Source organism: Scyliorhinus canicula, chromosome 2 (assembly GCF_902713615.1).
Source record: "Scyliorhinus canicula chromosome 2, sScyCan1.1, whole genome shotgun sequence".
Taxonomy (NCBI): domain Eukaryota; kingdom Metazoa; phylum Chordata; class Chondrichthyes; order Carcharhiniformes; family Scyliorhinidae; genus Scyliorhinus; species Scyliorhinus canicula.
In genome coordinates, this window is record NC_052147.1 from 145,959,271 (window position 1) to 145,987,153 (window position 27,883).

At 47.9% G+C, this 27,883-nt stretch overlaps 1 protein-coding gene across 1 annotated transcript in view; it reads left to right on the forward strand.

The window, feature by feature from the left end:
- The first annotated feature begins 1,122 nt into the window (after nt 1-1,122).
- The window catches only part of LOC119962411 (flagellum-associated coiled-coil domain-containing protein 1-like), a 74,317-nt gene continuing 47,556 nt past the window's right edge, over nt 1,123-27,883 (forward strand). The window contains exons 1-6 of the mRNA XM_038790370.1: nt 1,123-1,278; nt 4,441-4,493; nt 10,075-10,144; nt 12,755-12,876; nt 14,558-14,578; nt 17,379-17,472. Of these exons, the coding sequence (XP_038646298.1) occupies nt 4,450-4,493; nt 10,075-10,144; nt 12,755-12,876; nt 14,558-14,578; nt 17,379-17,472 (351 nt within the window). The 5' untranslated portion in view covers nt 1,123-1,278; nt 4,441-4,449. The remainder of the gene's footprint in view (nt 1,279-4,440; nt 4,494-10,074; nt 10,145-12,754; nt 12,877-14,557; nt 14,579-17,378; nt 17,473-27,883) is intronic.

A 27,883-nucleotide genomic window follows, 5' to 3' on the forward strand; every position in this document is an offset into this window, starting at 1 on the left:
TGGTGTTCCCAGGTATCTGCTGTCCTTGTCTTTCTAGTTGGTAGAAGACGTGGGTTCGAAAAGTGCTGTTGAAGGAACCTTGGTGTGTTCCTGCAGTGCATCTTGCAGGTGGTGTACACTGTTGCACTGTGTGTCGGTGGTGGAGTGAGTGAAAATTTAAGGTGTTGGATGGGGTGTCAATCAAGCGGGCTGCTTTGTCCTGGATGGTCTCAAGCTTCTTGAGTGTTGTTGGAGCTGCACCCATCCAGGCAAGTAGAGAATATTTCATTACATTCCTGACTTGTGCCTGTAGATTGTGGACAGGCTTGGGGAGAAGCCTTTGACTCTTCTATTGTTACTGATTCAGAGTGACCTGAGCCCTAGTAGTTGATTGGGGGAGGGGATTCCAGCAGTGGTGGTGGGATGTGGGTGTTGGGGGGCATCTAAATGACTCAGAACAATATAGCTTGAATAAACCAGGGCAGCATGGTAGCATAGTGGGCAGCAAGGTAGCATAGTGGTTAGCACAGTTGCTTCAAATCCAGGGTCAGAGGTTCGATTCGCGGCTTGAGTCACTGTCTGTGCAGAGTCTGCACATTCTCCCTGTATGCGCCTGGGTTTCCTCCGGGTGCTCCGGTTTCCTCCCACAGTCCAAAGATGTGCAGGTTAGGTGGATTTGCCTTGCTAAATTGCCCTCAGTGTCCAAAATTGCCCTTAGTATTGGGTGGGGTGACTGGGTTATGGGGATAGGGTGGAGGTGTGGGCCTGGGTAGGGTGCTCTTTCCAAGAGCCGGTGCAGATTCAATGGGCCGAATGGCCTCCTTCTATACTATAAATTCTATGATTCTATGTTGAACTGTAAATAATGTCCAGGGATTTGAGCTCTCTCTTGTAATGTGACCTACCTGTCTTTCAATGTCCCTCAATTCTGCTCTCTCTTCCCCGCCCCCCCCCCCCCCCCCCCCCACCCTTCTCTCTCTTGCTCCTTCCCTCTCTCTCTTTTCCTCAGAACAGGTACACTCCATTGTGACTCATGTGAGAACAGTCAACACCTTAATGACCTTCGGTCAAAGTTCTACCTATTTGTTTCACGGTCACTGGTTACGAAGAATGGGGAACATTCTGCCATTGCCATGGTGACCGTTTGCTTTTAAGTTGCTGGCTCCAGTCTGTTTTTTCCTTCTAGCCACAGTCGAGTTGAGAATCAGCCTCTGACTAGATGGGACTATGGTGTTGGGCAGAGAATCCACACATTCCCAGTCCCTGTGAAACCTCAGCAAATCACGAGCATCTGTGAAGGTCAGTATTGTCTTCCATACAAACTTTAATCATAGTTTAAATCCCGAAGATAGAGGATTCACAATAAAACCCTGAGACACAGCTCACAGTGGAATCAAATTGTTTTGAGGCGTTTGGAGTTCATATACGAATAATGACGGACAAGTAAATAAACCCGAGGTCTTTCAATCCTCAAACAGGACCAGTTCATTCTTAAGGAATCTTTTTAGCCATACCAGCATAGACATGATAGATCAAATGGCCTTCTGCGTGGTACATTTACTGTTTCTATGCCACCACCATTAGTGGTGGCTTGTCCCAAAAATAAAAACAAAAAATGCCAGAAGTACTCAGAGGGTCAGGTAGCTTCTGGGGAGGGAGAAACAGAGTTAATGTTTCAGGTAAGTTTTTAAAAGTATCGGTTCTTTCAGTAAGTGGATTGGTGATTGGTGTACAGGTCAGTGAATAGGCAGTCAGGTTGTGGGTATTGTCAAGTGGTCAAGGAGGTAGTTTGGTTGGTTGGAAGTTGTCGGGTGGTCAGGGTGGGTAATTGGCTTGGGTGGGAGTTGAGTTTTGTGTGGGGTTAGTTAGGTTTGGTTGGGAAGTATTGGGATCAGGTCAGAGGGTATTCGACCTAAGTCGGGGGGGGGGGGGGGGGGGGGGGGGGGGGCTGATTAGGGGGATATCTGTTGTGGAGTCCAGTTCAGTTACGTGGCTAGTCTCTGAGTTAGACCCAGTATGAACCAGCGTAGCATATCCGGGGTAGGCACCCAGGTAAGTTCCACATATCTATCTGGCCCAAGATTCTAACATGGATCTCAGTATCAGTGTTGTGTATGTGTGTTCACAAGTGCATGCGTGGGATGGGGCAGAATCCTGATTGGAGGGATTCGAAAATGGAGTTCCAGGAAAAATGAGAATGAATTTGGGAGGTGATAACATCTTTACGTTGGGAGGTTGGAGGCGGGACAGTGTTCTCAAGCACAGAGGAGTCAGAGACTTTTTTTTGAAGAGGGGGCGATGATGCCAACGTGAAGGAGAGAGCGACAGGAGCTGAAGAGAAGGAATTGTTTACAATGTGAACTCAAATGGGAGCTAGGAAGGAGTTGGGGAATTTGGTCAGTCATTTGGTCAAATAGGATTAAGGGAGCTAGAGGTCAGTCTCATGGACAACAGTACCTCAGAGAGGCTTTGAAGAGAGATAAGAGACAAACTAGAGAAAGATGAAAGTGCAGGGCTGAGGATGGGGAGGGGGGGAGGGGGGGGACCTTGGTGGAAATTCAACCGAGTGAATCCACCTGAGGAAGGAGCAGTGCTCCGAAAGCTCGTGTTTGAAACAAACCTGTTGGACTTTAACCTGGTGTTGTAAGACTTCTTACTGTGCTCACCCCAGTCCAACGCCGGCATCTTCGCATCAAGCAATAACTGGTATAGCACTTGGAGGGAGTTGGACAGGTGGCAGGAACGGGGGGTGGGAGGGTGCTGCGGTTGTCGGGAACCAGGATTTTAATGAGAGGTGAGGGAATGGAAATGGTGAGGTTCTCAAAGGAGGAAATGGTACCAGAGGAGTATGGGACAGGCCAAATTTGATTTGCAGAGCCTCACTGCCCGTTCCAGTCAATGTGAACCAGGTCAGTTTTCCTTCAAGGCCATGATGTTGATTAAATTATCAAAACAGGCTCATGATTGGAAAGGTCCTTAAGAAATAGGAACAGAAGTAGGCCATTTGGCCCATTGAGCTTCCTCTGGCATTCAACTGGATCATGGCTAATCCAACTCAACATCCTTTTCCCGCACTATCCCCATATCCCTCAATGTCTCAAGAAATTTAGCATTCTCTGTCTTGAATATACTCATTGACCGAGCTCCTAGAGGACTCTAAATTGGGGAATTCCAGAGATTCACTACCCTCTGAGTGAAGAGATTCCTCCTCATCTCAGTCCTAAATGGCCTACCCCTTATTATGATAATGTGGTCCCTAATTCTGAACCACCGACAGGCAGGGGAAACATCCTTCCTACATCTACCCAGTCAGACCCTGTAAGAATTTCAATAGATCCCCTCTCATTCTTCTGAACTCTGGAGAATACAGACCCTCAATCAGGATCACAAGTGAATGGACATTCTGGAGGAAGATACGGAGAGTGGCCAGGATGGAAGGGTCCACATGACCAGCCATGGAAAGTTTGAGCTGGGACACGGAGGAATCTGGCAGGATCAGGCCTCCCCAAACTGGCTGGGAATGCCAGTGGGAGAGTGGAATTGGGAATTTGGTGCCGCTGCAATGTCGAGTGACTTGATAGGTCATTTGTCAGTTGCCAAGAGAGGCACAGTGGGAAGCTGTAGACCTTTCCAAGTTGGAGTCAAGCGTGAGGTGAAGAGCAGGAAGGTCGAGGAGTACTGAAGGATTGGAGTAGAGATTTGGGAAGATAGAGGATCTGGGAGGGAAAAATGAAAGGAGGCAAATTGACAGGGGGAGGGAGACAAGAAGCATGAAGGGGGAAAAATAATAAAGTCAAAATGAGACTGATGGGCTTAAATCTGAAGTCCCTGCCAAAGTGCGAACATGAATGAACACGGGGAAAATTTAAGTTACGTGGACTAATTGCGTAGCAATGGCAAACATACTAATAAGCAGGAGTAGGCCTTTTAGCCCTTCATGTCCGTTCCACTATTCAATAAGATCAAGGCTGATATGATTGGAGGGTCAGCTCCACATTCCCACCTACCCCCAATAACATCTCACCATCTCCTACGACTGAATGGGGAATAGAGAGAGTCTAATAGGAGAATTAAGAGTTAGTCATACTTGCCATAGTGAGTTCAACCTTCCTGCAATATGCTGTATGCTAAACCAGGGAATGGTGATCCTGCTTCCTGCCTCCCCTCCCTCACCACACATGGACTGTAAAGTAAGTAAAGTAACCATAGTCCCAGACGACCATAGACTGACAGTCCCAGATCATCTCACCTCAGGCAAGAGGCAAGGTTGGATTATCTTAGCTGATATGGGCATTGAACTCACTCTTGTTAGCCATCCTCTGCAGCACAACCAGCTGTCTAGCCAACTATGCTAACCGGCCCCCACACATGGACAACAGAGAAGATAAATACCTTACAAAAGACAGGTGTTCTAATATAAAGGATGTGTTTCTAAATGCTTTATCTTCATTAATTTTTCAGAGTATCTGGATGCAAATTATGAACTTGTCTTATCCTCCATCGTCTCAGGCTGGGTAAGATGGGAAGATCTGGTCGAGAACTGTATGGAAATATTTTTTAATGGTTGTGTTGTATTGTTTGGAGGGTCCTTGTCAAAGGCAAACTCAGAATGGTGTATGACTGGTGAATGGTGATTTAGGACTGAGATGAGGAAGAATTTTCTTCATTCAAAAGCATTTGAATTCTCTATTCCAATGAATAGTGAGTGCTCAGTCATTGAGTATATTCAGTCTGAGATCGATAGGTTTTTGGATACTAAGGATGTTACAACTGAACCCCAGGTGAGGTTCCCTAATTTGTTAACCTTGGACAAGATCCCGCACTTTATAAAATTCTGAATTGGATATCCCCAAATTGTTATGCCATTAGGTGAGGAGGGATGAACTGGCTCCCTTTCTTTATTCAACCCCCACGTTTGATCTCAATAAGATGACTTCAAAAATGATCTTTCCCTTGCAGATACTTTTTCCCAATCCCAATCAATTAGTGTTTAAAAAGGAGCCAATTTTTATTAGCTACTAATCCCACATATATAATAAAACACACGGACATACATTCACACAGGTTAGAAATTAGAACTGATTCCAAAAATAAGTAAAAGAAAGATATTCAAATCAGCCATTTGAGAATCGTGATTCCAGTGGTGCTGACATCTGCAGTTGAGTAGTTGGTTTTGAATTCCAAGATCCTAGAATCATAGAATAGAATTTACAGTGCAGAAGGAGCCCATTCAGCCCGTCAAGTCTACACCAGCCGCTGAAAGAGCACCCTACCTAAGCCTACACATCTGCCCTATCCCTGTAACCCAGCAACCCCACCTAACCTTTGGACACTACGGGGCAATTTAGCATGACCAACCCACCTAACCTGCAGATCTTTGGACTGTGGGATGAAACCGGAGCACCCAGAGGAAACCCACGCAGACATGGGGAGAAAGTGCAGACTCCTCACAGACAGTGACCCAAGCCAGGAATCGGACCCGGGTCCCTGGCTCTGTGAAGCAACAGTGCTAACCACTGTGCTACCATGCCACCCTGCAATTGTGTCTCTCCTATATATGCTGTGATTGTGAACCTGCCTCCACTTCACCTGATGAAGGAGCAGCGCTCCAAAAGCTTATGATTTCACATAAGCCTGTTGGACTTTAACCTGGTGTTGTTAGACTTCTTACTGTGCCCAACCAAGTCCAGCGGCGGCATTTCCACATCAAAGATTCTGGTGTTACTGAACTGTAGGTAATAATTGAGATCAAAAGCTTTTAGTAACTGGCAGAGAGATTTTTAAATGTAGAATCATTGTACTACAATAAAGAAACTTGTAATTTGTCCCTTTTTATTTTAATGCTGTCCTTCCTGTGTGCTTTACAAAAGATTAATTAGATGTAGTAAGCGTATGTTATGGAAAATAACCCCTCAAGTGATTTTCAGAAGATATAATTGGTAAGGATAAATTACATTTCACCGCGTGGTGTTGTGCTTATTCCACTTTTTGTTGTGTGGCTTTTTGCGTTACTATAACTATCATTAATTTTATAGTTTAAGATGTTTTAATACAATTGTGGTTTCTGATTATCTTCAATTAGTGTGTATGTAACGAGCATTTTATTGCCTGAAACATGTTGTAGATGCCATCAATAATTGCTTTCGAGCTCAGTCACAAGACTGAAAAGTTCTGGGCACCATTGATCAATAAGAGGTCTTACAACACCAGGTTAAAGTCCAACAGGTTTGTTACGAATCACTAGCTTTCGGAGCGCAGCTCCTTCCTCAGGTGAATGAAGAGGTGTGTTCCGGAAACATATATATAGACAAAGTCAAAGATGCAAGACAATGCTTTGAATGCGAGCATTTGCAGGTAATTAAGACTTTACAGATCCAGAGATAGGAATATCCCCAGGTTAAAGAGGTGTGAATTGTCTCAAGCCAGGACAGTTGGTAGGATTTCGCAAGCCCAGACCAGATGGTGGGGGGTGAATGTAATGCGACATGAATCCAAGGTCCCGGTTGAGGCCGTACTCATGTGTGCGGAACTTGGCTATCAGTTTCCACTTGGCGATTTTGCGTTGTCGCACGTCCTGAAGGCCGCCTTGGAGAACGCTTACCCGGAGATCAGAGGCTGAATGCCCTTGACTGCTGAAGTGTTCCATGACTGGAAGGGAACATTCCTGCCTGGCGATTGTTGCGCAATGTCCGTTCATCCGTTGTCACAGGGTCTGCAAGGTCTCGCCAAGGTACCACGCTTCGGGACATCCTTTCCTGCAGCGTATGAGGTGGACAACATTGACTGAGTCACGTACCTGGTGGGTGGTATTCTCACGTGTAATGGTGGTACCCATGTCGATGATCTGGCACTTCTTGCAGAGATTGCCATGGTACGGTTGTGCGGTGTCGTGGTCGCTGTGTAGTTTGCTGCAAACAATGGTTTGTTTGAGGTTGTGCAGTAGTTTGAAGGCAAGTAGTAGTGGTGTGGGGATGACCTTGGCAAGATGTTCATTTTCATCAATGACGTGTTGAAGGCTGCGAAGAAGATGTCGTAGTTTCTCCGCTCAGGTAAAGTAGTGGACGACGAAGGGTACTCTGTTGGTTGTGTCCCATGTTTGTCTTCTGAGGAGGTCGGTGCATTTTTTTGCCAGGTCGCGTTGGAACTGTCGATCGATGAGTCGAGCGCCATATCCCGTTCGTACGAGGGCATCTTTCAGCGTCTGTAGATGTCTGTTACGCTCCTCCTCGTCTGAGCAGATCCTGTGTATACGGAGGGCTTGTCCATAGGGGATGGCTTCTTTAATGTGTTTAGGGTGGAAGCTGGAGAAGTGGAGCATTGTAAGGTTATCCGTGGGCTTGCGGTAAAGCAAAGTGCTGAGGTGAATGTCCTTGATGGAGATGAGTGTGTCCAAGAATGCAACCAATTTCGGAGAGTAGTCCATGGTGAGTCTGATGGTGGGATGGAACTTATTGATGTCACCATGTCATCGTTTCAGTTATTCTTTGCCGTGGTTCCAAAGGAAAAAAATGTCATCGATGTATCTGGTGTATAATGTCGGTTGAAGGTCCTGTACAGTGAGGAGGTCTTGTTCAAACTTGTGCATGAAGATGTTGGCATATTGAGGTGCGAACTTGGTCCCCATGGCTGTTCCATGCGTCTGGATGAAGAACTTGTTGTCGAAGGTGAAGACGTTGTGATCCAGAATGAAGCGAATGAATTGCAGTATTGCGACTGGAGATTGGCAGTTGTCGGTGTTGAGTACTGAGGCTGTTGCAGCAATGCTGTCGTCATGGGGGATGCTGGTGTAGAGTGCCGAGACATCCATTGTGACGAGGAATGTTCCTGGTTCAATTGGTCCATGTGTGCTGAGTTTCTGTAGGAAGTACGTCGTGTCGCGACAGAAGCTGGGCGTTCCTTGTACAATGGGGTTCAAGATGCCCTCGATGTAGCCAGAGAGCTTCTCACACAGGGTCACATTGCCTGATATGATAGGACGGCCTGGTGTGTTGGCCTTGTGTATTTTCGGGAGGCAATAGAGATCTCCAACGCAGGGGGTACATGGGATGAGAGCACGTAGGGTGCTCTGAAGGTCTGGATCCAAGGTCTTGATCAGTCTGTTGAGTTGGTGGGTGTGTCCCTTTGTCGGATCTGCGGGTAACTGTCTGTAGTCTTCTGGTTGTTGAGTTGTCGGTACACTTCTTTGCAGTAATCCGTACTGTTCTGTATTACAGTGGCCCCTCGTTTGTCTGCTGGTTTGATGACAATGTTGCGGTTGGTCTTGAGAGTGTGGATGGCGTTGCGTTGTGCTTGGGTGACGTTCGGGGCTGTCTTGTGAATGCGACTGATGAATCTGGCATTGACGCGACTCCTGGTGGGCCTGAGCATACATGTCGAGTCGAGTCTAGGGCAGCGGCCTTCCGAAGGTATCCAATTTGACTCTTTCCTCAGTCCAACACTGGCACCTCCACATCATGGCTACCTGCCGCAAACTGCCGGCTCAAAGTGGAGAGGATCTCCAAGAAGATCGCGCATATAGACACTGACATTAAGTTTCTACAAAGATGACAATTCATACCTCTTTAACCTGGGGTTACCCCTATTTCTGTATCTGTAAAGACTTAATTACCTGCAAAAGCTCGCATTCAAAGCATTGTCTTGCATCTTTGACTTTGTCTATGTATATGTTTCTGGATCTTATCTCTTCATTCACCTGAGGAAGGAGCTGTGCTCCAAAAGCTAGTGATTTGAAACAAACCTGTTGGACTTTAACCTGGTGTTGAAAGACTTCTTACTGTGCCTACCCCAGTCCAACGCCGGCATCTCCACATCATGGTTACCATTGATCAGGAAAGAGGTTCAGGTGATGGAGAGGGTACAGAAGGGATTTTCCCGAGTTGTACCAAGGATGAGGGATTACAGTTATGTGGAGAGAACTGGGGCTGCTCTCCTGAAGCAGACAGAGAAGACCAATAGGAGATTTAACAGAGTTGTTTCAAATTGTTTCGATAGAGTAAATAGACTGTTTGTTTCTAGTGGCAGAAGGGTCACTAACCAGAGGACACAAATTTAACGTGATTGGTAAAAGGAAACAAAGGCAACATAAATAACTTTTTTTTCTCTATTTGTTCATGGGACATGGGAATTGCAGGCTATGCCAGCATTTATTACCCATCCCTAAATGCCCTTGAGGGGGCAGTTAAGAGTCAACCACATTGCTGTGGGTCTGGAGTCACAAATAGGCCAGACCAGGTAAGGATGGCAGATTTCCCTAAAGGACATGAGTGAACCAAATGTTATTTTTTTTAAGGACAATTGACAATGGTATCATGGTCATCATAAGAGTTTTAATCCCTGGTTTTTATTGAACTCATATTTCACCATCTCCTGTAGTGGGATTTGAACCTGGGACCCCGGAGTACTCTGGGTCTCTCGATTACTCATTCAGTGACAATACCACTTTGCCACTGCCTTCCCCTTCTTCCAAAGTGGTTCAGAAATAATTGATTTTTAAAAGTTTTTTACAAAGCATTTTCAGATGCAGTGACATAATAATAATAATCGCTTATTGTCACAAGTAGGCTTCAATGAAGTTACTGTGAAAAGCCCCTAGTCGCCACAATCTGGCGCCTGTTCAGGGAGGCCAGTACGGGAATTGAACCCACGCTGCTGGCCTTGTTCTGCATTACACACCAGCTGTTTAGCCCACTGTGCCGAGAGCTTTGACCTGTTAGATATTGCAAGTTCCACAGATGAGATCCATAAACCAATTGTCAATCTACTTTGTTTAAAAAGCAAATGGTAACCCCTGGTTTACATACCAAATCCTTTGTTTTGGTTTAAAGAGTTTATGAGCTAATGAGTTTGACATGTCTGGATGAATGAAAGTGGAGATTGTGTTCAGATCAAAATATCCGGATGGGGGCTACCTAATGTGGTGCCACAGGGGGTGCGATCTTCTGTACATTGGACTGCAAAACTGCGGAGAGTCCACAAAGCCCTCTCTTCCTGAAATCAGCATTTATTGTTCCTGGTGCTTTACGGTCCCAGTGTTGCTTCGGGTAGAGAAAGGCAATTTTATATCACAGCCTCTCTTCTTTCATGCTTCCCCTCCAGCACAGCCGAAACAGCCTCGGAGATGTGTAGAAAATGTGGGAGAGGGTCGACTTTCCCAGAACTTTACAAGGTAAGAGATTAGTTACACGAGCCAACCTACGATACTGTAATGTGGCCCACGTGTCAATGGTGACAATTAAATCAAGCAACCCTTATAAATTGGTTATAGACAGGGGTGAATCCTTATCATTTGAATCAGAAATGCAAGCCAGGAAATATACAAGGCAATCGGCTTCTGCAAGAGAAATATAGGATAATATTTTGTGTAGGAACTTCCATTTGAACAGTTTCTTTGAACAGAAATGTTGCAATAATGTCACTCCACCGTGACACTGCTGCCTCACAGCGCCAGGGACACGGGTTCAATTCTGGCCTTGGGTGGGTGTCTGGGTGGAGTTTGCACAGAATCTCCCCGTGTCTGCTCCGGTTTCCTCCCACAGTCCAAAGATGTGAAGGTTAGGTGGATTGGCCATGCTAGGTTGCCTCTGAGTGTCCAAAAGGATAGAAGGGGTAACTAGGTTATGGGGATATGGCAGAGGAGTAGGCCTGGATAGGATTTGCTTTCAGGGAGTTGGTGCAGACTCGATGGTCCAAATGGCCTCCTTCTGCACTGCAGGGATTCTATGATCAGTCTGCACATGTGGGCATGAAGACAAACCCATGATCCTCTTTTTTTAATTTTCCAAATTCCATAGTCACCTCTCTATCCCGAGATTCCTTTTATTTAAGTTCTCAGCCTTGTGTTCCTCACATATCAGCCTTGTGTCTCTTTCCCAGGACCTTAAATCTGTTTCCAGGAGGCAAATTTACTTTCTGAATGCTTGCTTCCACAGTAACTCTGATGTTTGTAATGGGGCCAGGAGGATGGGGGGGAGGGGGAAGAGCAGACAGAATGAGAACATGTTTGTCATGATATGCACTCATGCACATCATGATATACAGACAGGCAGTGACAGGCACCCAGTACAGCCAATCAACACACAGGACAGAACACAACCAATCACCAGGCAGAACACCAGAAGGGGGTTTCCCACTATAAAACACACGAGGCATCAATACTCTGCCTCTTTCCACTGGTGACAACTGTAGTGACAGTCAGGGTGTATATATCAGTTAGCACCTTCTACACGTGGCTCAGAGCTAGTCTGGTCTAGTTAGTTATAGTAAGCACGCTTAGATTAGTAGAGTGTCAAACCCACAGCGAACTGTGTGCACTTCTTAACAAGTTCAATAAAACGTATTGAACTAACATCTAAGTTTGGAGTCTACTTTCAAGTACAACTGCATCCGGTTGCAGTCCGTGTTACCCCAGGGTGATTAACACGACAATGTTTTGTTTCAATGCACCCCTTCCCCACAAAAAAATACATCTAAGACATGTTTCAGCGGTCAAAAGTTAAAGTCTTTTGGGTGCATTTGGCGGGTTTCTTGGTGGCTGCAGCGCCGTGATTCACTCTGCTATTCACCAGCACTTTGCCTTTTTTTGGGCCTTGGAGAGTTTCTCCCTGCCAAGGTGACACTTTAGTTGACGGCTCCTTACAGATCAGGGTGCCATTTTGAGCGCCAACCGTGATCTCTACATGCTTCACCCCCCCCCCCCCCCCACCCCCCACCCCCCCCACCGGACATGAGCCCTCCCCGCCATCAACTTTCTAGATGCCCTCCTTCATCTCCCCACCTTCCAATTGGCAAGGCCCTCCGGGCCCAACACCAGCAGTGCCAAATTGTCACTTGGAAACCTTGGCAGTGCCCTGGCACATTGAGAGTGCCATCCTGGCACCTTGGTAGTGCCTGGGTAGCAGTTTCAGGTGCCCAGGTGGAACTGCCAGGGTGCCTGGCTGGAAGTGCAAGGTGCCCAGCTGCCAAGGGTAGTGCCAGCGTATCACCTTGCCCGATCCCCGATCACCCGGGGGGGGGGGGGGGGGGGGGGGGGGGGGGGTTCTAATGACCTGTGAGACCCCCCGAGGTACCATTATGTCTGATCCACATTTGTGGAAACTATGTTAAACAGCGCCCTTCTGAGGTGTTCGAGATACAGCCATTGACTTCCGGATGCTGGATGAATATGGCTTCCGGGTATTTAAATGAATCTAATGGCCCATTTAAATATGCAGATCAGTATCACACCCAGTGAAGGCGAGTTCCAGATCGAGCAGCGCAGAGTGAGTCAGGTGACTTGCGATCGGCCTGGTGCGGAAACAATTTGGGGTTCTAGCACAATTCATCCATTAAGCCCAGGTCTGTGCAGGGCACAATGCGGCCGCTGAATTGCGTCCATAATTATTCAGTCCCAGTTGTTTTGAAAAGTGTTATTGAGACCGGGACTAAATGAAACTTCACTGATACAAGCTCAGGCTCTAGCTTTCTATTTTTAAAAATTCTTTCATGGTATCTGAGCAGCACTGACAAGGCCAGCATTTGTTACCCATGACTAGCAAATTGAAGGGCTGGCTTGGCTATTTCAGAGGGCAGTTAGGAGTCGGCTATATTGCTGTAAGTTAGGTGTCACATATCTGCCAGACCAGGTACGGACTTGAACCCATGTCCCAGGAGCATAAACCTGTGCCTCTGAATTACTATCCCCAGTGACATTACCACCACAATACCATCTCAGGATGATGGAGCAGTTTGAGCTGCTGCTTTAAGAAGGCAGATAAATAATGATATTTGTTTTGAACAGAAAGGGGAATCAGTCGTCATCGCACCAGGATATGAGTTATCAAGGACCAAAAGTAATATTGCAGTCTCCTTATGTGATGAGTTTTTCAATCGAATTCCACCTCCCAAACCATTTGTTTCCAGGTAACTTTACTCTAATAAACATTAGAATTAGGTATTGGGAAAAGGGTAAAAGAGACTGGGTAAGCTACTGGAGTTTGATCTGTAATTTGCACTGAGAAAGTATATGAACTAATGTGGTTGTGATTGGCGTAACCTAACCATTCACCTCCAGAAGCTGCATCTCTACCTATACAGTTCAACTGTGTAGCTTGTGTATATCTGTCACAGCTTTTGTACAGAACATTTTGTGATATCTCTCCCTGTCTCCCTGTACAGTACAGTTTGCTATATATTCTGCTGTCTTCCTGTACTGTACAGTTTGTTACAACATCCCCTGTACCCCTGTATTGTACAGTTTGTTATACCTTCCCCTGTCTCCCGGTACTGTACAGTTTGTTATACCTTCCCCTGTCTCCCGGTACTGTACAGTTTGTTATACCTTCCCCTGTCTCCCGGTACTGTACAGTTTGTTATACCATCCCCTGTCTCCCTGTACTGTACAGTTTGTTATACCTTCCCCTGTCTCTCTGTACTGTACAGTTTGTTATCCCTTCCCCTGTCTCCCTGTACTGTACAGTGTGATACCTTCCCCGTCTCCCAGTACTGTACAGTTTGTTATACCTTCCCCTGTCTCCCTGTATTGTACAGTTTGTTATCCCTTCCCCTGTCTCCCGGTACTGTACAGTTTGTTATACCTTCCCCTGTCTCCCGGTACTGTACAGTTTGTTATACCATCCCCTGTCTCCCTGTACTGTACAGTTTGTTATACCTTCCCCTGTCTCTCTGTACTGTACAGTTTGTTATCCCTTCCCCTGTCTCCCGGTACTGTACAGTTTGTTATACCTTCCCCTGTCTCCCTGTATTGTACAGTTTGTTATACCTTCCCCTGTCTCCCTGTATTATACAGTTTGTTATACCTTCCCCTGTCTCCCTGTACTGTACAGTTTGTTATACCTTCCCCTGTCTCCCTGTATTATACAGTTTGTTATACCTTCCCCTGTCTCCCTGTATTGTACAGTTTGTTATACCTTCCCCTGTCTCCCTGTATTATACAGTTTGTTATACCTTCCCCTGTCTCCCTGTACTGTACAGTTTGCTGTAGCTTCCTCTGTCTCGCTGTACAGTACAGTTTGCTATTCTTCCACTGTATCCCTGTACTGTACGGTTTGCTTTATCTTCCCCTGTCTCCCTGTACTGTACAGTTTGCTGTTGCTTCCTCTGTCTCGCTGTACAGTACAGTTTGCTATTCTTCTACTGTATCCCTGTACTGTACAGTTTACTTTATCTTCCCGTCTCCCTATATTGCACAATTTGCTATATATTTCCCAGTCTCTCTGTACCGTTCAGTTTTATTTTTCTTCCCCTGTCTCCTGTATTGTAAGGGTTGCTTTATCTTCCCCTACCTCCCTGTACTGTACAGTTTGTTACAACTTCCCCTTTCTCCTGGTACAGTGGAGTTTTTATGTTTCCCTGTCTCTCTGTACTGGACATTTTTTATATCTTCCCCAATCTCTCTGTACTGAGCTCGATTTAGAAATTGTACCATTTTGGGAAAAAATAAATTTTAATTAAGAGAACTGAATGTTGGGTAATCTGAGGAATTAGATTGAACTGCGTATGCGTTTGTGTGCAGCTTGTTGCAATTCACGATGATCTGGATTTACCTTCTCTCCTTAATTCAGATTTTATCTATTTTTTTCAGACCAACTTCAGAGAATCAAACGTGAGTTCTTATATCTAAAACAAGTCATAATTCATGAGGCGACAGAATGCCAATGTAAACTCTGAACTAATTATTGGTACAAGTTCAATGAACTCATTTCTTTAATCACTCTTAATACTTGATGTGGAAAATAGTTTAAAAAGACTTTAGCAGTTTGACTATAAAATTGGACACGGGGCAGAGGACTGAGAATAGCGACGAATAGTTATTTCTCTGGTGCGCAGCATACAGCTATCCCCGGGACTGGGTATTCAGATCATTGCTTTCCTTATTTTAAATATATAAATGACCTGGACTTGAATATAGGGAGTAATATTCAAAGACTGCGGTCTTTACAAAAGTTGACAACATAGCAAATAGTGAATGTGACAGTAGCAGAGTTCCGGAGGATACGGACAGACTAATGTGGTGATATGATCTGCATACCTGTCTGCCATTGGGCCAGAACGTCGGCTTACCATTGGCCCTGGTCGGTCATGTGCCTCTCGACCGATTGGCCAAGAGGCTGAGTTAACCACACCTCTATTAACGAGGTATAAATGGTCAGACGCCTGACGATCGTCCTTTCCATTGTAGACGATCGCAGAGCTGTGTTCTAGTCAATTAAAGCCAGACTTTGGTAAATCACTCGCCTCGCGTACAATTGATGGTACATCAATTTAATTGACTACGACTTTGAAGATGGAGTTCCGCATCAAGCCCGAATGCCTCCGCATCAGCCCGCAAACTCCGAATTCTGCAGAACTTTTCCAACTCTGGCTGACTTGCCTTGAAGGGTTCCTAGCATCTACAACCACCCCCCCCCCCCCTCCCCCCACCGGGGCACAGAAGCTGCACGTCCTCCACTCCAGCGTGGGTATCACATCAACTAATAAAGTGGACAGCCAGATGACAGGTGTAATCCTATGTAGAAAAGTGTAATGTAACAGGAGCAGCAACATGGAGGGACGGTATAATGGAACTGTTCCTCTTTTTAGGGAAGTGTAAGATAGAGGGACCCCTGGGGCTGAGTATTCACAAAATCCTTAAAGGTGGAAAGGCAAATTGATAAAGCAAGCGAGTTTAAAATAGGGTCAACAAATATAAGAACAAGCAAGTCATGCTAAACCTGCCTAGGTCCCGGGTTAAAGCTCAGCTCCGTCCAGTTTCTGGTCCCAGCACTTTGGAATTTAACAGGATGACAACACGGATGAAGAAGCTCAGTTATGAAGATGACTGGAGAAGTCGCCATTATTCTGAGGAGGTAGGTGGGGAAATCTAGTCGGGCTATTCAAAATGATGAGAGGTTTCAATGGAACAACGATAGGGAAAATTATTTTCTTTGACAAGCGGATCAGAATGTTCAGATTTAAAATAACTTACAAAATAAACAGAGGGAAAACGGGGAGAAATTCTGTAGAGCATTATTAAGATCTACCTGAAAGGATGGTGGTAGAACTTTTAAAAGCCAATTAGATAACAACCTGAAGAGGACTAATTTTGTCCTGTAGGTTTGGGTGGGGGGGGGGGGGGGGGGGGGGGGGGGGGATAGGGGGTAAGCTGGAGTGTGGAACTTAATTGGACAGCTCTTTCAAAGTTCAGCCTATGATGAGTCGAGACCTCCCTGTGAGCTGAAGGATTCAACGATTCTTTCTCGTTCCAAAAGGGATTGACTATTTCCTCAACTGAAGGCAGCTAGTTATACCTCTGTTGGCCTCTGCCCTGCCTCTGTGTTGTCAGACTCATTGTCTGAAGTCCAGTCCTGGCTGACCATACAGCTGACTGCCCCGTGTCTCCTTCTTTAAGACACTCTTTAAATCCTACCCGTTTGACCTAACTGTCCAACTATCTCCTTTTACTGCTTGGTGTCAATTTTCTGTCCAATTATGCATATCTGAAGCACATCATTGGGATATTTTTATGACATCAAATTAAGTTATATAAATGCAAGTTGTTGTTCCCAATAGATTAAGAATGGGAATTCTGGCCCAACCTTGCTCCCTCCAATGCAACAACTCAAGGCCTATTTTGGCTTTGACTGGAATCAGCTTCCTCAGCATCCATGAGGGATTGAGCCAGTCTCCTTGTTGGATTGTGTGACTTGTCTTGTTATGCTCTTGGCGTAGCATAAGCTGCTTCCTTGATGTTAACTTTGACAAAGGAAGGTTCAGATGTGGAGATAGCTTCAACACGTTTATTGACCTATTAACAATTCCCCTACTTGGATTCGACTCTCCTGTTAATCCTTCTATAGCTACTCAGACTGACGAACCATTCTGCTACAATCCACGTGGTGGGTGTGATGCTCAATCAACCTTGTGTCTGTACTCACTGAGTGTCTCCACTGGAAAGAGGAAGATCATGTGTGCTGTGTCCTTTTTATATGGGTTGGTGTAATGCCCTCCTGTGGTGGTGTTACCTCTGTGTATATCGTGAATGCCCATTGGTCGTGTCCTATCTTACTGACCTATTGGTTGAATGTCTGTGTGTCATGTCTCTGGTGCTCCCTCTAGTGTCTCTCTAGTCTACATGTATTTACATTAACCCCTTGTGTATCTACAGTGATGCATATCACCACATGACTCAACTTCCCATTCACTTAATACTCTGAGCCTCTGGCCTCTACTCTTTAATTATCCCCATATTACCTTGGTGTGGTCAAGGTGAAATCCATCTGCATGGTGGTGCAGCCTGCTGGCACAGTTCGAGGGGCTGATTGGCATCCACTCCATTGTCTTTTGGGCATACAATTTCTGATCCAAACCGTGCACAGCCCTGGTTGAAATGTTCTCAGTAAATGTTTGAATCGTGTGCTTTTCAGAGAGCAGCTGGTGACAGACCTACAAAAGCAGATCACTCAGCTGGTGCAGTTACTGGAGAAGGAGAGCCTCAAGCAAATGAGTATTGAAAATAAGGTGAGTCAAGGAGTCATCTGCCTGTAGGTGAACACCCGGACAACACTCCTATGTGTCCCAGTTTTTGCACGTCAGAGTTGGTGCTGGAGAGTGGAATATTCTATACGTTGTACCTGACGTCCAGTCCCATATGGGGGTTGGAATGACTCATTTAATCTTTTCAAAGTTTTCCATCTGTTGGTAAAAGGAGCAGTCACTGTGCATTATCCACAGGAAGAGATATCAACCAGGCCCATATAAGAACAGGTGAATGAGTGTTTGGCGAATTGAGCCACCTCCCAGTCAAAAAGTGCAGAGATCAAACTCTGAGTCCCAGGCAGTCCTGGCAAGTAGAGAGTGGACCTCCACCTTTGAATGCTTGGTTGACATGCAGTGAGATACTCGCATCTGATGGCTGGAGGTGACCCACCCCTTATTATATGGGTTATGGATTTCAGTCGATGTAGGACAAATTACTCTTTCTGTCTGCTTGGTAATGTTAGCCTCATTACACAAAGGATCATAAATACCTCTCTCCATTAGAAAGAGAGACAGGCAATTAGTTATGTTGTTTGAGGGGCAGCATGGGGCCAAGTGAGGAGGCAAGCCTCCATGAACAACCACAGCTGGTACAGGGATTGGCATCATTTGGCCCCACATATTAGCAATCTAGCCAACTGAGTTAACTGACCCATGAATGGGGCATTCACTTAATTAACCTGTCAGACTGTTAATCAACCCGAGATTTCTTCCATTTCTTCATGCTGCTCTACAAGATTGTGACAATATGCAAACAGAGAAGTACAACGGCATCCCCTCTATCCCAAAGCCTATGGAGAACACACTGAACAAGAATAAAAAGTATTATCTGGTACCCAGTTGCTATTTGGCACCCTGAATAAATTGGCATAAAAATCTGGGGAGAAGTGTAGTGGTTTGAATGTGGAATCTTGAGGTGAATAGCATCAGTACCTTTAAGGGGAAGCTGGATATACACACAAGGGAGAAAGGAAGACACTGTAACCTCTCCAGTCTGGAAACCTATTGCTCAGAAGCACCAGTCACATGGACATTTTCTGAGCAAACATTTTGTTCCACTACCTTTCCAACTACTGGTGACGTCACCTAGTGTATGGAATCATCTGTTTCCTCAACGTCACTGGCATCATTTTAGTCCTGTACATTTGGAGTAGAAACATTGACAACTGTAAAATTGTTTACTACTGTTTTATAAATTTTCATAGAAGTTACAGTGCAGAAGGAGGCCGTTCAGCCCATCGAGTCTGCACCGGCTCCTGGAAAGAGCACCCTACCCAAGCCCACATCTCCACCCTATCCCCATAACCCAGTAACCCCACCCAACACTAAGGGCAATTTTGGACACTAAGGGCAATTTAGCATGGCCAATCCACCTAACCTGCGCATCTTTGGACTGTGGGAGAAAACTGGAGCACCCGGAAGAAACCCACGCAGACACGCGGAGAACGTGCAGACTCCGCACAGACAGTGACCCAGCGGGGAATCGAACCTGGAACCCTGGAGCTGTGAAGCAATTGTGCTAACCATTATGCTATCGTGCTGCCCAAAGTTTTATCATGGTTTTACATTTCTGGTAAATATTTTTATCAACAGTGTTTTCTGGTTCTCAAGTTTGTGGTTAAGCATTCTGAACTGGAGAGGTTACAATGGATCAGGATATTCTGATGGTGTGTGGTGAAGTTGGGTTGGAGGGACATACCTGGATTCTAAATATTGGCATAGATCAGTTGGGCTGAATAGTCTGTTTTTGTCTGGAAGTTAAAGATAATGAAAGACAACAAAGATGTTATGTTGGGTTGGTATTGAGCCACATAAGTTTCTAGTTCATCACAATACAGAGAGCCATGTCATCATTCACAGCACAATGTATATCAAAACCCATCTGTAGGATTAGGTGATTTCAATTGGGTGATTCAATTGGCTTTTACTCTCCAGAGTTAGCGGGCAGTGGATCATAGAATTGTTATGGTACAGAACGAGAACATTTGGCCCATTATGTCTGCACCAGCTCTCCAAATTAGCATTATCACTGAGTGATATCACTTCGGGTGGCATGGTAGCACAGTGGTTAGCCCTGCTGCCTCACAGCACCAGGGACCAGCTGTGGGTAACTGTCTGTGTGGAGTTTGCACTTTCTCCCCCTGTCTGTGTGGGTTTCCTCCGGGTGCTCGGATTTCCTCCCACAGTCCAAAGATATGCAGGTTAGGTGAATTGGCCATGCAAAATTGCCCCTTAATGTCCAAAACATGTGCAGGTTGGATGGGGTTATGTGGATAGGGCAGGGGAGTGGGCACAGGCAAGGTGCTCTTTCGATTGGTGGGTGCAGACTCAATGGGCCGAATGGTCTCTTTCTGCAGTGTAGGGATTCTATGAAGTGACAGATTATTATTCTCCTGCCTTTCCCCTGTAACCCTGCACATTGTTCCTCGGCAACCAATTATCTAATGCCTTCCTGAATGCCTTGATTGAACCTGCCTCCACCATACTTCCAGGCAATGCATTCCAGACCCCAACCACTCGCTATGTGAAGGAATTTATTCTCATATTGCAATAGATTCTTTTGCCAGTCACTTGAAATCTGTGTCCTCTCGTTCTCAATCATTTTACGAGCGGGAACAGTTTCTCCTCCCTGGTTTTGAACATCTCTATCATAACTCCCCTTAGCCTTCTTCTCTCCAAGGATAACAGCCCCAAACTCTCTAATCAGGGATGAGGTTTCTCATCCCTGGGACCATTCTTATAAACCTCCTCTGCACTCTTCAATGCATTCATATTCTTGCTAAAGTGGGGCACCCAGAACTGTACACAATATTTCAGCTGATGTCAAACTCGTGTCTTATATCTGACCCTTATTTACTGGAAGTGAGTGTGTGCAGATTCTTAGTAACGACAAGACTGAACACAGTTGTTTGAAGCCCAGCCATTTGAGAAAGTTAAGGAAGAGCAACCAGGAACTGTGTCACAATTGATGGGTTTTAACTGTCAGGAAAGGAAAACAGCCTTGACTTTACTATCGAAGGTTAACCGAGCAGAGGTCTTCAGGATTAGGGTAGAGCGGGAGATGTTTCCACTCGTGGAATTTAAGACGGTCACAAATAGATCCAATAAATAATTTCAAAGGAAGGAATTTCTCGACCCAGAGGGTGGTTTGAATGTGGAACCCACAAGGAGTAGTTGACATGAATCGCAAATATCTCTTTAAGGGAAAACCCATATAGGAGATACAAATGAAGAATATACTAAAAGGCTGGGATGAAGTAAGTATAAGTTGAAGTTTATGAGAAGCAGGAACATCTGGGCTGAAGGGCTTGCTTCTGTGCTTTAAATTCTACATGATCCTCAATCTGTAGTTGCCCAGAAACTCAATTTGTCCCGAAGCAGATGATCAATCAGATTTATTTTAAAAGGCATCAATCAAAAGCTGATACTAATTCATTCTGAGAGTTAACAACACTACTAAACTTTGCGGCAATAGAAACCACAGGTGGGATTCTCCATTTTAGAGACTAAAGGCGGGTTTCTTAGTCAGCTAATGCTGGAATCGGAAAATGCGATTGGGTGGAGAATCAGTTCCGATGCCAAAATCATGGAGGGCACCGATTTCACGCCAAATCGCAATTCTCTGTCGCTTCGATAGTGGCGTCAATGCGGTCCGGAGCGACAGTAAACACCATTTGCATGTCATTAACGGGCCACACCTGGTATTCTCCGGGGCCACCGTGATTCTCCGCTTCCAATGTGCCAAATTCCTGACGGCGCGGTTTCTTGTGCTTTTAAAAATCGTGAAACGGGCGTCGTGGCTGATGAGGAAGAGAGGGGGGGTATGACACAGAGAGGCACGACCGTGGGCTGCTGGGCTGGACACTCGCCGAGCTGACTGGGGTGGGGGGGCCCTGTCAGGGCCAGGGGGAGGGGGTGACGGAGAACAGGTCGAAGGGCTGGGGTTACCTCCATGGGTCTGGGACGGTGTCCAGGCACGGACTCCCATTGATGGGCCTGCAAGGCAGCCATCTTACTGCGCATCCCACTGATCACTTACGTTGGCCCCTGGTTCTGCAGAGTGACCCTGGCTGCCAACCTACACCCCACTCTCTGCTATACCACCGCCTCCCCCGCTGCCACCTGCCGGCAGGGCATCACGCGCCCACCCAAGGGCAAAGCCCCTATGAGGACACCAGACGGGGGCTGTGGAGTGTGCCGCTGGAAAGAGCAGCACCAGCCGACAGTACCCCTGGCAGTAGTGACTGGTGCTAGCGCCAGAGGCCCCCATAGTGCCGGGCACCAAAGGGGTGCAGGGATTGAGCGAGACGACATAAGGGGGGCAGAACCCACAGTGCCAACCAGGGCCATCGTGTAGCCTGGTAGACCTGGTTGGGCACGGGGGTACGCACCACGCTGACATAATCCCCTGCAGACAATGGGTATTGGAATTCAACCAGCAATGTTTCCTTCCTGCTGGTCACAGCAGCCCTAGGGGATACAGCCCTGCGGCTGTACGAGCAGGAGCTGCTCGAGGAGGAGGAAGCTGCAGAAACGGAGTTTGCAGCAGTGAAGCTTGCCCCGGAGGAAGAGGAGGCAGTCACCTAGGATGGAGAGCCGACCGCCCAACAGGCAGAGGAGGAGGAGGTGCCAAGAAGGGGCCGCATGAGGCCTCATGTGTACCGGCACCGCCTGCCATTTGAGGACCTGCTGGACCGGGCATGCCGTCGATAACTCCAGCTGGATATCTGCCGGATCATGGCACACCTGGCACTGTGAGGGAATGGGGGAGGACATCCTCTCCCGGTGGCCGTCAAGGTGATGGCGGCCGGCTGGGGCAGCACAGTGGCGCAGCGGTTAGCATTGCTGCCTCACGGCGCGAGGTCCCAGGTTCGATCCCGGATCTTGGTTACTGTCGTGTGGAGTTTGCACATTCTACCCGTGTTTACGTGGGTTTCGCCCCCAGAACCCAAAGATGTGCTGGCTAGGTGGATTGGCCATGCTAAATTGCCTCTTAATTGGAATAAATGAATTTCGTAATCTAAATTTATGAAAAAATGATTAAATAAAAAGAAACAAAAAAAAAAGTTGATGCCGGCCAGTATGGTTGCAGCATAATAATAATATAATAATAATCGCTTATTGTCACAAGTAGGCTTCAATGAAGTTACTGTGAAATGCCCCTAGTCGCTACATTCTGGCGCCTGCTCGGGGAGGCTGGTACGGGAATTGAACCTGCGCTGCTGGCCTTGTTCTGCGTTACAAGCCAGCTGTTTAGCTCACTGTGCTAAATGGGTGCAAGGTCGGCGTTCCGACACCCTCTGGGCGGGGGTGGGGGGTGGGGGGAATGGGGTTACGGGTGTGTGGAACAGGGGTTGGTTCGTGCTGGGGCACAGTGCTGCCTACTCACCCTGGCTGTCCTGAGGAGGTTGTGTAGTTTTTTGCAGCACTGTTGGCTGGTCCAGAAAACCCACTGACCATCTCTGCCACCTGCGTCCAGGCACGACGAATGGCGGTGGCTGGCAGCCTCCTTCCCGGGCCGGGGTACAGGGTCATCTGCCTCTCCTCAACTGTGTCCGGGAGGATCTCCAGCTCGGGATCCATGAAGCATGGTGCCGCTCTCCTCACTGTCATCTTGTTGCCTGGGATGGTGTGTATGGGGAGTGAAGTGTGTAAATGTGGCTGCAACTTGTCAGCCTCCTGAGTTTCAATCGTCAATCCGGCAAATCCTGCACCCTTTCTCCTTAGAATCGATTGTGTTCCAGGTGGTGCCTGTGCTAGCTCCTCAACAGTTGCTGAATCGGTCCAGGTTCCACGCCAGTTTTGCCGATGTGGAACTTCATGAATACTGCCTCAGAGTCACCACTAAGTCTCAGGAGTGGAGAATCCAGCTGTAAGTGTTGACGCCAGGACAGAATCGGTGGAATTCCACGACAGCAAAATTGCCACCGCTCCCGGACCAATTCATCAACTTTCAAGGGGCTATCATCAGAGCCATGTGGAACATGATTGATTCCAATGGAAAACTATGTTGAATTTTCCAGGGTCGGGATTGACACTCGAAAGGTTGACAAGCTGCAGCTGCATATCAGCACTCCACTCCCCACACACACTCATCCCAGCCAACAAGATGGCAGCACGGAGAGCGGCATCCCGGATCACGGACACTGAGCTTGAGACCTGCTGAACACTGTGGAGGAGGAGGCTGGCCACCCTGTACCCCAGGGTGGGAAGGAGGTTGCCACCCATTGCCACACACCGGGTCTGTGTGCAGGTTGCAGAGGCCGTGAGGTCTGTGGGCCAGGACCGGCCAGCAGTACCGGAGAAAACTGCATGACCTCCTCAGGGTGGCTAAGGTGAGTAGGCAGCACTGTGACCCTGGTACCAACCCCCGTCCCCCCAACCGGAGGGCAACTGAACTCCCATCCTGCACCACATGCCAGCACCCATACCGGTTGACATGGCCGGGTGCCCTGGCCACAAAGTGCCACCAGCTACCTAAGTGCTGCATGCATCCGACTGTCTAACACTGTGCGTTTCTGTCTCCTCCCCACCCAAGAGAAGGTGACCCACATGCACCAGGAGAGGGAAAAGACTGGAGGAGCACTGCCGGACTTGTGGCTCCTCACCACAGCAGAACAGCCGCCACACCACAGCCCCTCCCCACAGCCCCTCCACCACCACCTGGTCCCCCTCCAATACCACCACCCCCACAACCCCTTTCCACCATCACCCCACCATCATCCCCACACCACCCCTCCATTACCACCACCTCCACACCCCTCTCCACCACCACCTACCCACCCCAATCTGCCATCCAATCATGCGTCACATCTTGTATCTTTCAAGACCTCCTGGTGATGAGGAAGGTCCTTCTGCTGTCCCCCGACCCCAACCCCAAATGGATAGCAGCCAGGATGTGGACACGGACAGCGATGGGAGCTGAGATCCGCAGCCCAAGACATCCCAGAGCATCAATCCTGGGAGGACACTGACGTCCCGACACAGCTGTCTCCAACACCGTCCACCATCCCAGAGACACTCACCTCGGTTAGACATTATAGTGAAGAGGCTTCTGGGAACTATCTGGTGCACCACACATGTGCTCTGGTACAGCAGGTGGCAGCAGGAACCCCAAAGGGGGCAGATGGCCAGAGGGTGAACCTACCCCAGGGAATAGCTGCCATCCAGACAGGTTTCGGGCTTCTGGAAAGAGCGGTCCCATCAATAGTGGGGATGCAGGCACAGATCAGGGACTGCATGAGCGGGTGTCAGCAACCATCCAGCACCTGCAGATGCAGTTGGAGGAGTGCAACTGCCTGCAGCAGCAGGAAATGGTGCCAATTATGTATGCCACCCTGACCAACACCGCCCAAAAACCGTGGCGTCCACGGTGGTGGTCATGGCGGTGAAGGTATCGGCCATGGGTCAAGATGTCCCAGGCCTGGGGCATTCAGTGCGGGTGGTGGCCGAGGCCCAGGACAGGGCTGCCCTGTCACAGCAGCCATGTACCAGGGCCAACTGAACATTGCAGCAGTGCTCCAGAGCATGGCCCAGTCACAGCAGATCATGGCTGAGGGAGTCGCCGGTATTGCCCAGGTACTGGATGACGTGGCATAGACACAGAGGGAGGTGGTCCACTCCTAGTGCTCCATGGCTGCAAATATTGAGAATCTGGTCAGGGCGGATGTGGGCCTCTAGGACTGGCAGAAATCTTTGGATGCTCACTGTCTTCAGGTGATGTCCCGGAGGACTGGAGAATAGCCAATGTTGTTCCTTTGTTTAAGAAGGGTAGCAAGGTTAATCCAGGGAACTACAGGCCGGTGAGCCTTACGTCAGTGGTAGGGAAATTACTGGAGAGAATTCTTCGAGACAGGATCTACTCCCATTTGGAAGCAAATGGACGTATTAGCGAGAGGCAGCATGGTTTTGTGAAGGGGAGGTCGTGTCTCACTAACTTGATAGAGGTTTTTTGAAGAGGTCACAGAGATGATTGATGCAGGTGGGGCAGTGGATGTTGTATATATGGACTTCAGTAAGGCCTTTGACAAGGTCCCTCATGGTAGACTGGTACAAAAGATGAAGTCACACTGGATCAGGGGTGAGCTGGCAAGGTGGATACAGAACTGGCTAGGTCATAGAAGGCAGAGAGTAGCAATTGAAGGGTGCTTTTCTGATTGGAGGGCTGTGACTAATGGTGTTCCACAGGGATCAGTGCTGGAACCTTTGCTGTTCGTAGTATATATAAATGATTTGGAGGAAAATGTAACTGGTCTGATTAATAAGTTTGCAAACGACACAAAGGTTGGTGGAATTGCGGATAGCGATGAGGACTGTCAGAGGATACAGCAGGATTTAGATCATTTGGAGACTTGGGCGGAGAGATGGCAGATGGAGTTTAATCCAGACAAATGTGAGGTAATGTATTTTGGAAGGTCTAATGCAGGTAGGGAATATACAGTGAATGGTAGAACCCTCAAGAGTATTGACAGTCAGAGAGATCTAGGTGTACAGGTCCACAGGTCACTGAAAGGGGCAACACAGGTGGAGAAGGTAGTCAAGAAGGCATACGGCATAAGACCATAAGAGACCATAAGACATAGGAGTGGAAGTAAGGCCATTTGGCCCATCGAGTCCACTCCACCATTCAATCATGGTTGATTTCAACTCCATTTACCCGCTCTCTCCCCATGTCATGCTTGCCTTCATTGGCCGGGGCATTGAATATAAGAATTGGCAAGTCATGTTGCAGCTGTATAGAACCTTCGTTAGGCCACACTTGGAGTATAGTGTTCAATTCTGGTTGCCACACTACCAGAAGGGTGTGGAGACTTTAGAGAGGGTGCAGAAGAGATTTACCAGGATGTTGCCTGGTATGGAGGGCATTAGCTATGAGGAGAGGTTGAATAAACTTGGTTTGTTCTCACTGGAGCGACAGAGGTTGAGGGGCGACCTGATAGAGGTCTACAAAATTATGAAGGGCATAGACAGAGTGGATAGTCAGAGGCTTTTGCCCAGGGTAGAAGGGTAAATTACTAGGGGGCATAGGTTTAAGGTGCGAGGGGCATGATTTAGAGGAGATGTACAAGGCAAGTTTTTTACACAGAGGGTTATGGGTGCCTGGAACTCGCTGCCGGAGGAGGTGGTGGAAGCAGGGACGATAGTGACATTTAAGGGGCATCTTGACATGAATAGGATGGGAATGGAGGGTTATGGACCCAGGAAGTGTAGAAGATTTTAGTGTAGATGGGCAGCATGGTTGGCACAGGCTTGGAGGGCCGAAGGGCCTGTTCCTGTGCTGTACTTTTCTTTGTTCTTTGTGGCAGTGCCAGGTTGTGGTGGAGCCTCAGGGGTCAGCTCCACTCGCACTCCCGGCTCTGAGGAGTAGCCCTGGGGCTTTCGGGCACCCTGAGGGAGGTAGAGGTGATGGGGCCCGTACCGATGACTCCCGCAGGGGAGATGCCTGAAAACCGCAGCACCTCGGACTCCCCCCTCTTGTCCCTGGTCCCCCTGATGGGCAGTGGGCAGAACAGGGTGACTGCATGCCACCTGGGACACCTGAGCAGGAGCCGGACCCATCCAGCCTAGAAGTCGGCTGCCAAGGGGACCCAGTTCACAAGGCAGGATTCACAGAAGGCCTCCTCCACTCCTGCTGTACCGTCTGGGGATCCACCTAGACATAGCGTTAGGGCCCATGAGGCCAGAAAGGTAGACACCAGAGACACAAATCTGTATATAAATGTTCACTGGTGTAAAATAAACACCTGTTCAGAATGTTTAAACCTGCCTCGGTGCTCTGTCAGAAGGTTGTGAAGTATGGGCAGGCTTTTGGGTAGGCATAGCCATGGACTCCAGTTCAGCCAGCATTCACCGCTTTGGTGCCCCAGCCCCCTGACTCCTCCCCCCATCACCGATCCTCCCCGCCAAGCTCCACCATCCCCACCTCCGCCACCCCAAGGGCTCGGTGGGAGTGTGTGGTGGAATGGCCAGCTCACATGCAGGGACCACTCAGTTAGATGGTAGAAAGGGCGACCGTGGGCAGGAGTCAGATTATGTCAAACGGTGCGAAGCACCAGAGCTCATCCCAGAGTGGATCGTCAGCATCGTCCATCCCATGGACCAGACCCACTATTACTGCCAACCTAGAGCATGCACCCTGTAGTGAGGCAGGTAGGAATCACAGAGGGAGTTTCAAAGGGGGGGAGGGTGGTGCAGGATGGTGCTCATGGGAGGGGGTGGCCGGCTGGGTGGAGGGGGTGGGGGGTGGGGGTGGGATGGGATGTCCGTGTCAAAGGCCAACCCTCTATTCGGTAAACCTGGAAGCGATTAGAGTATCCTGTGTGTGCCGGCCCAGGTGCAGACGTGGCCTCCGAATGGGCATCACCGGCCGCAGCTGCAGTGGATAACCCCTGAC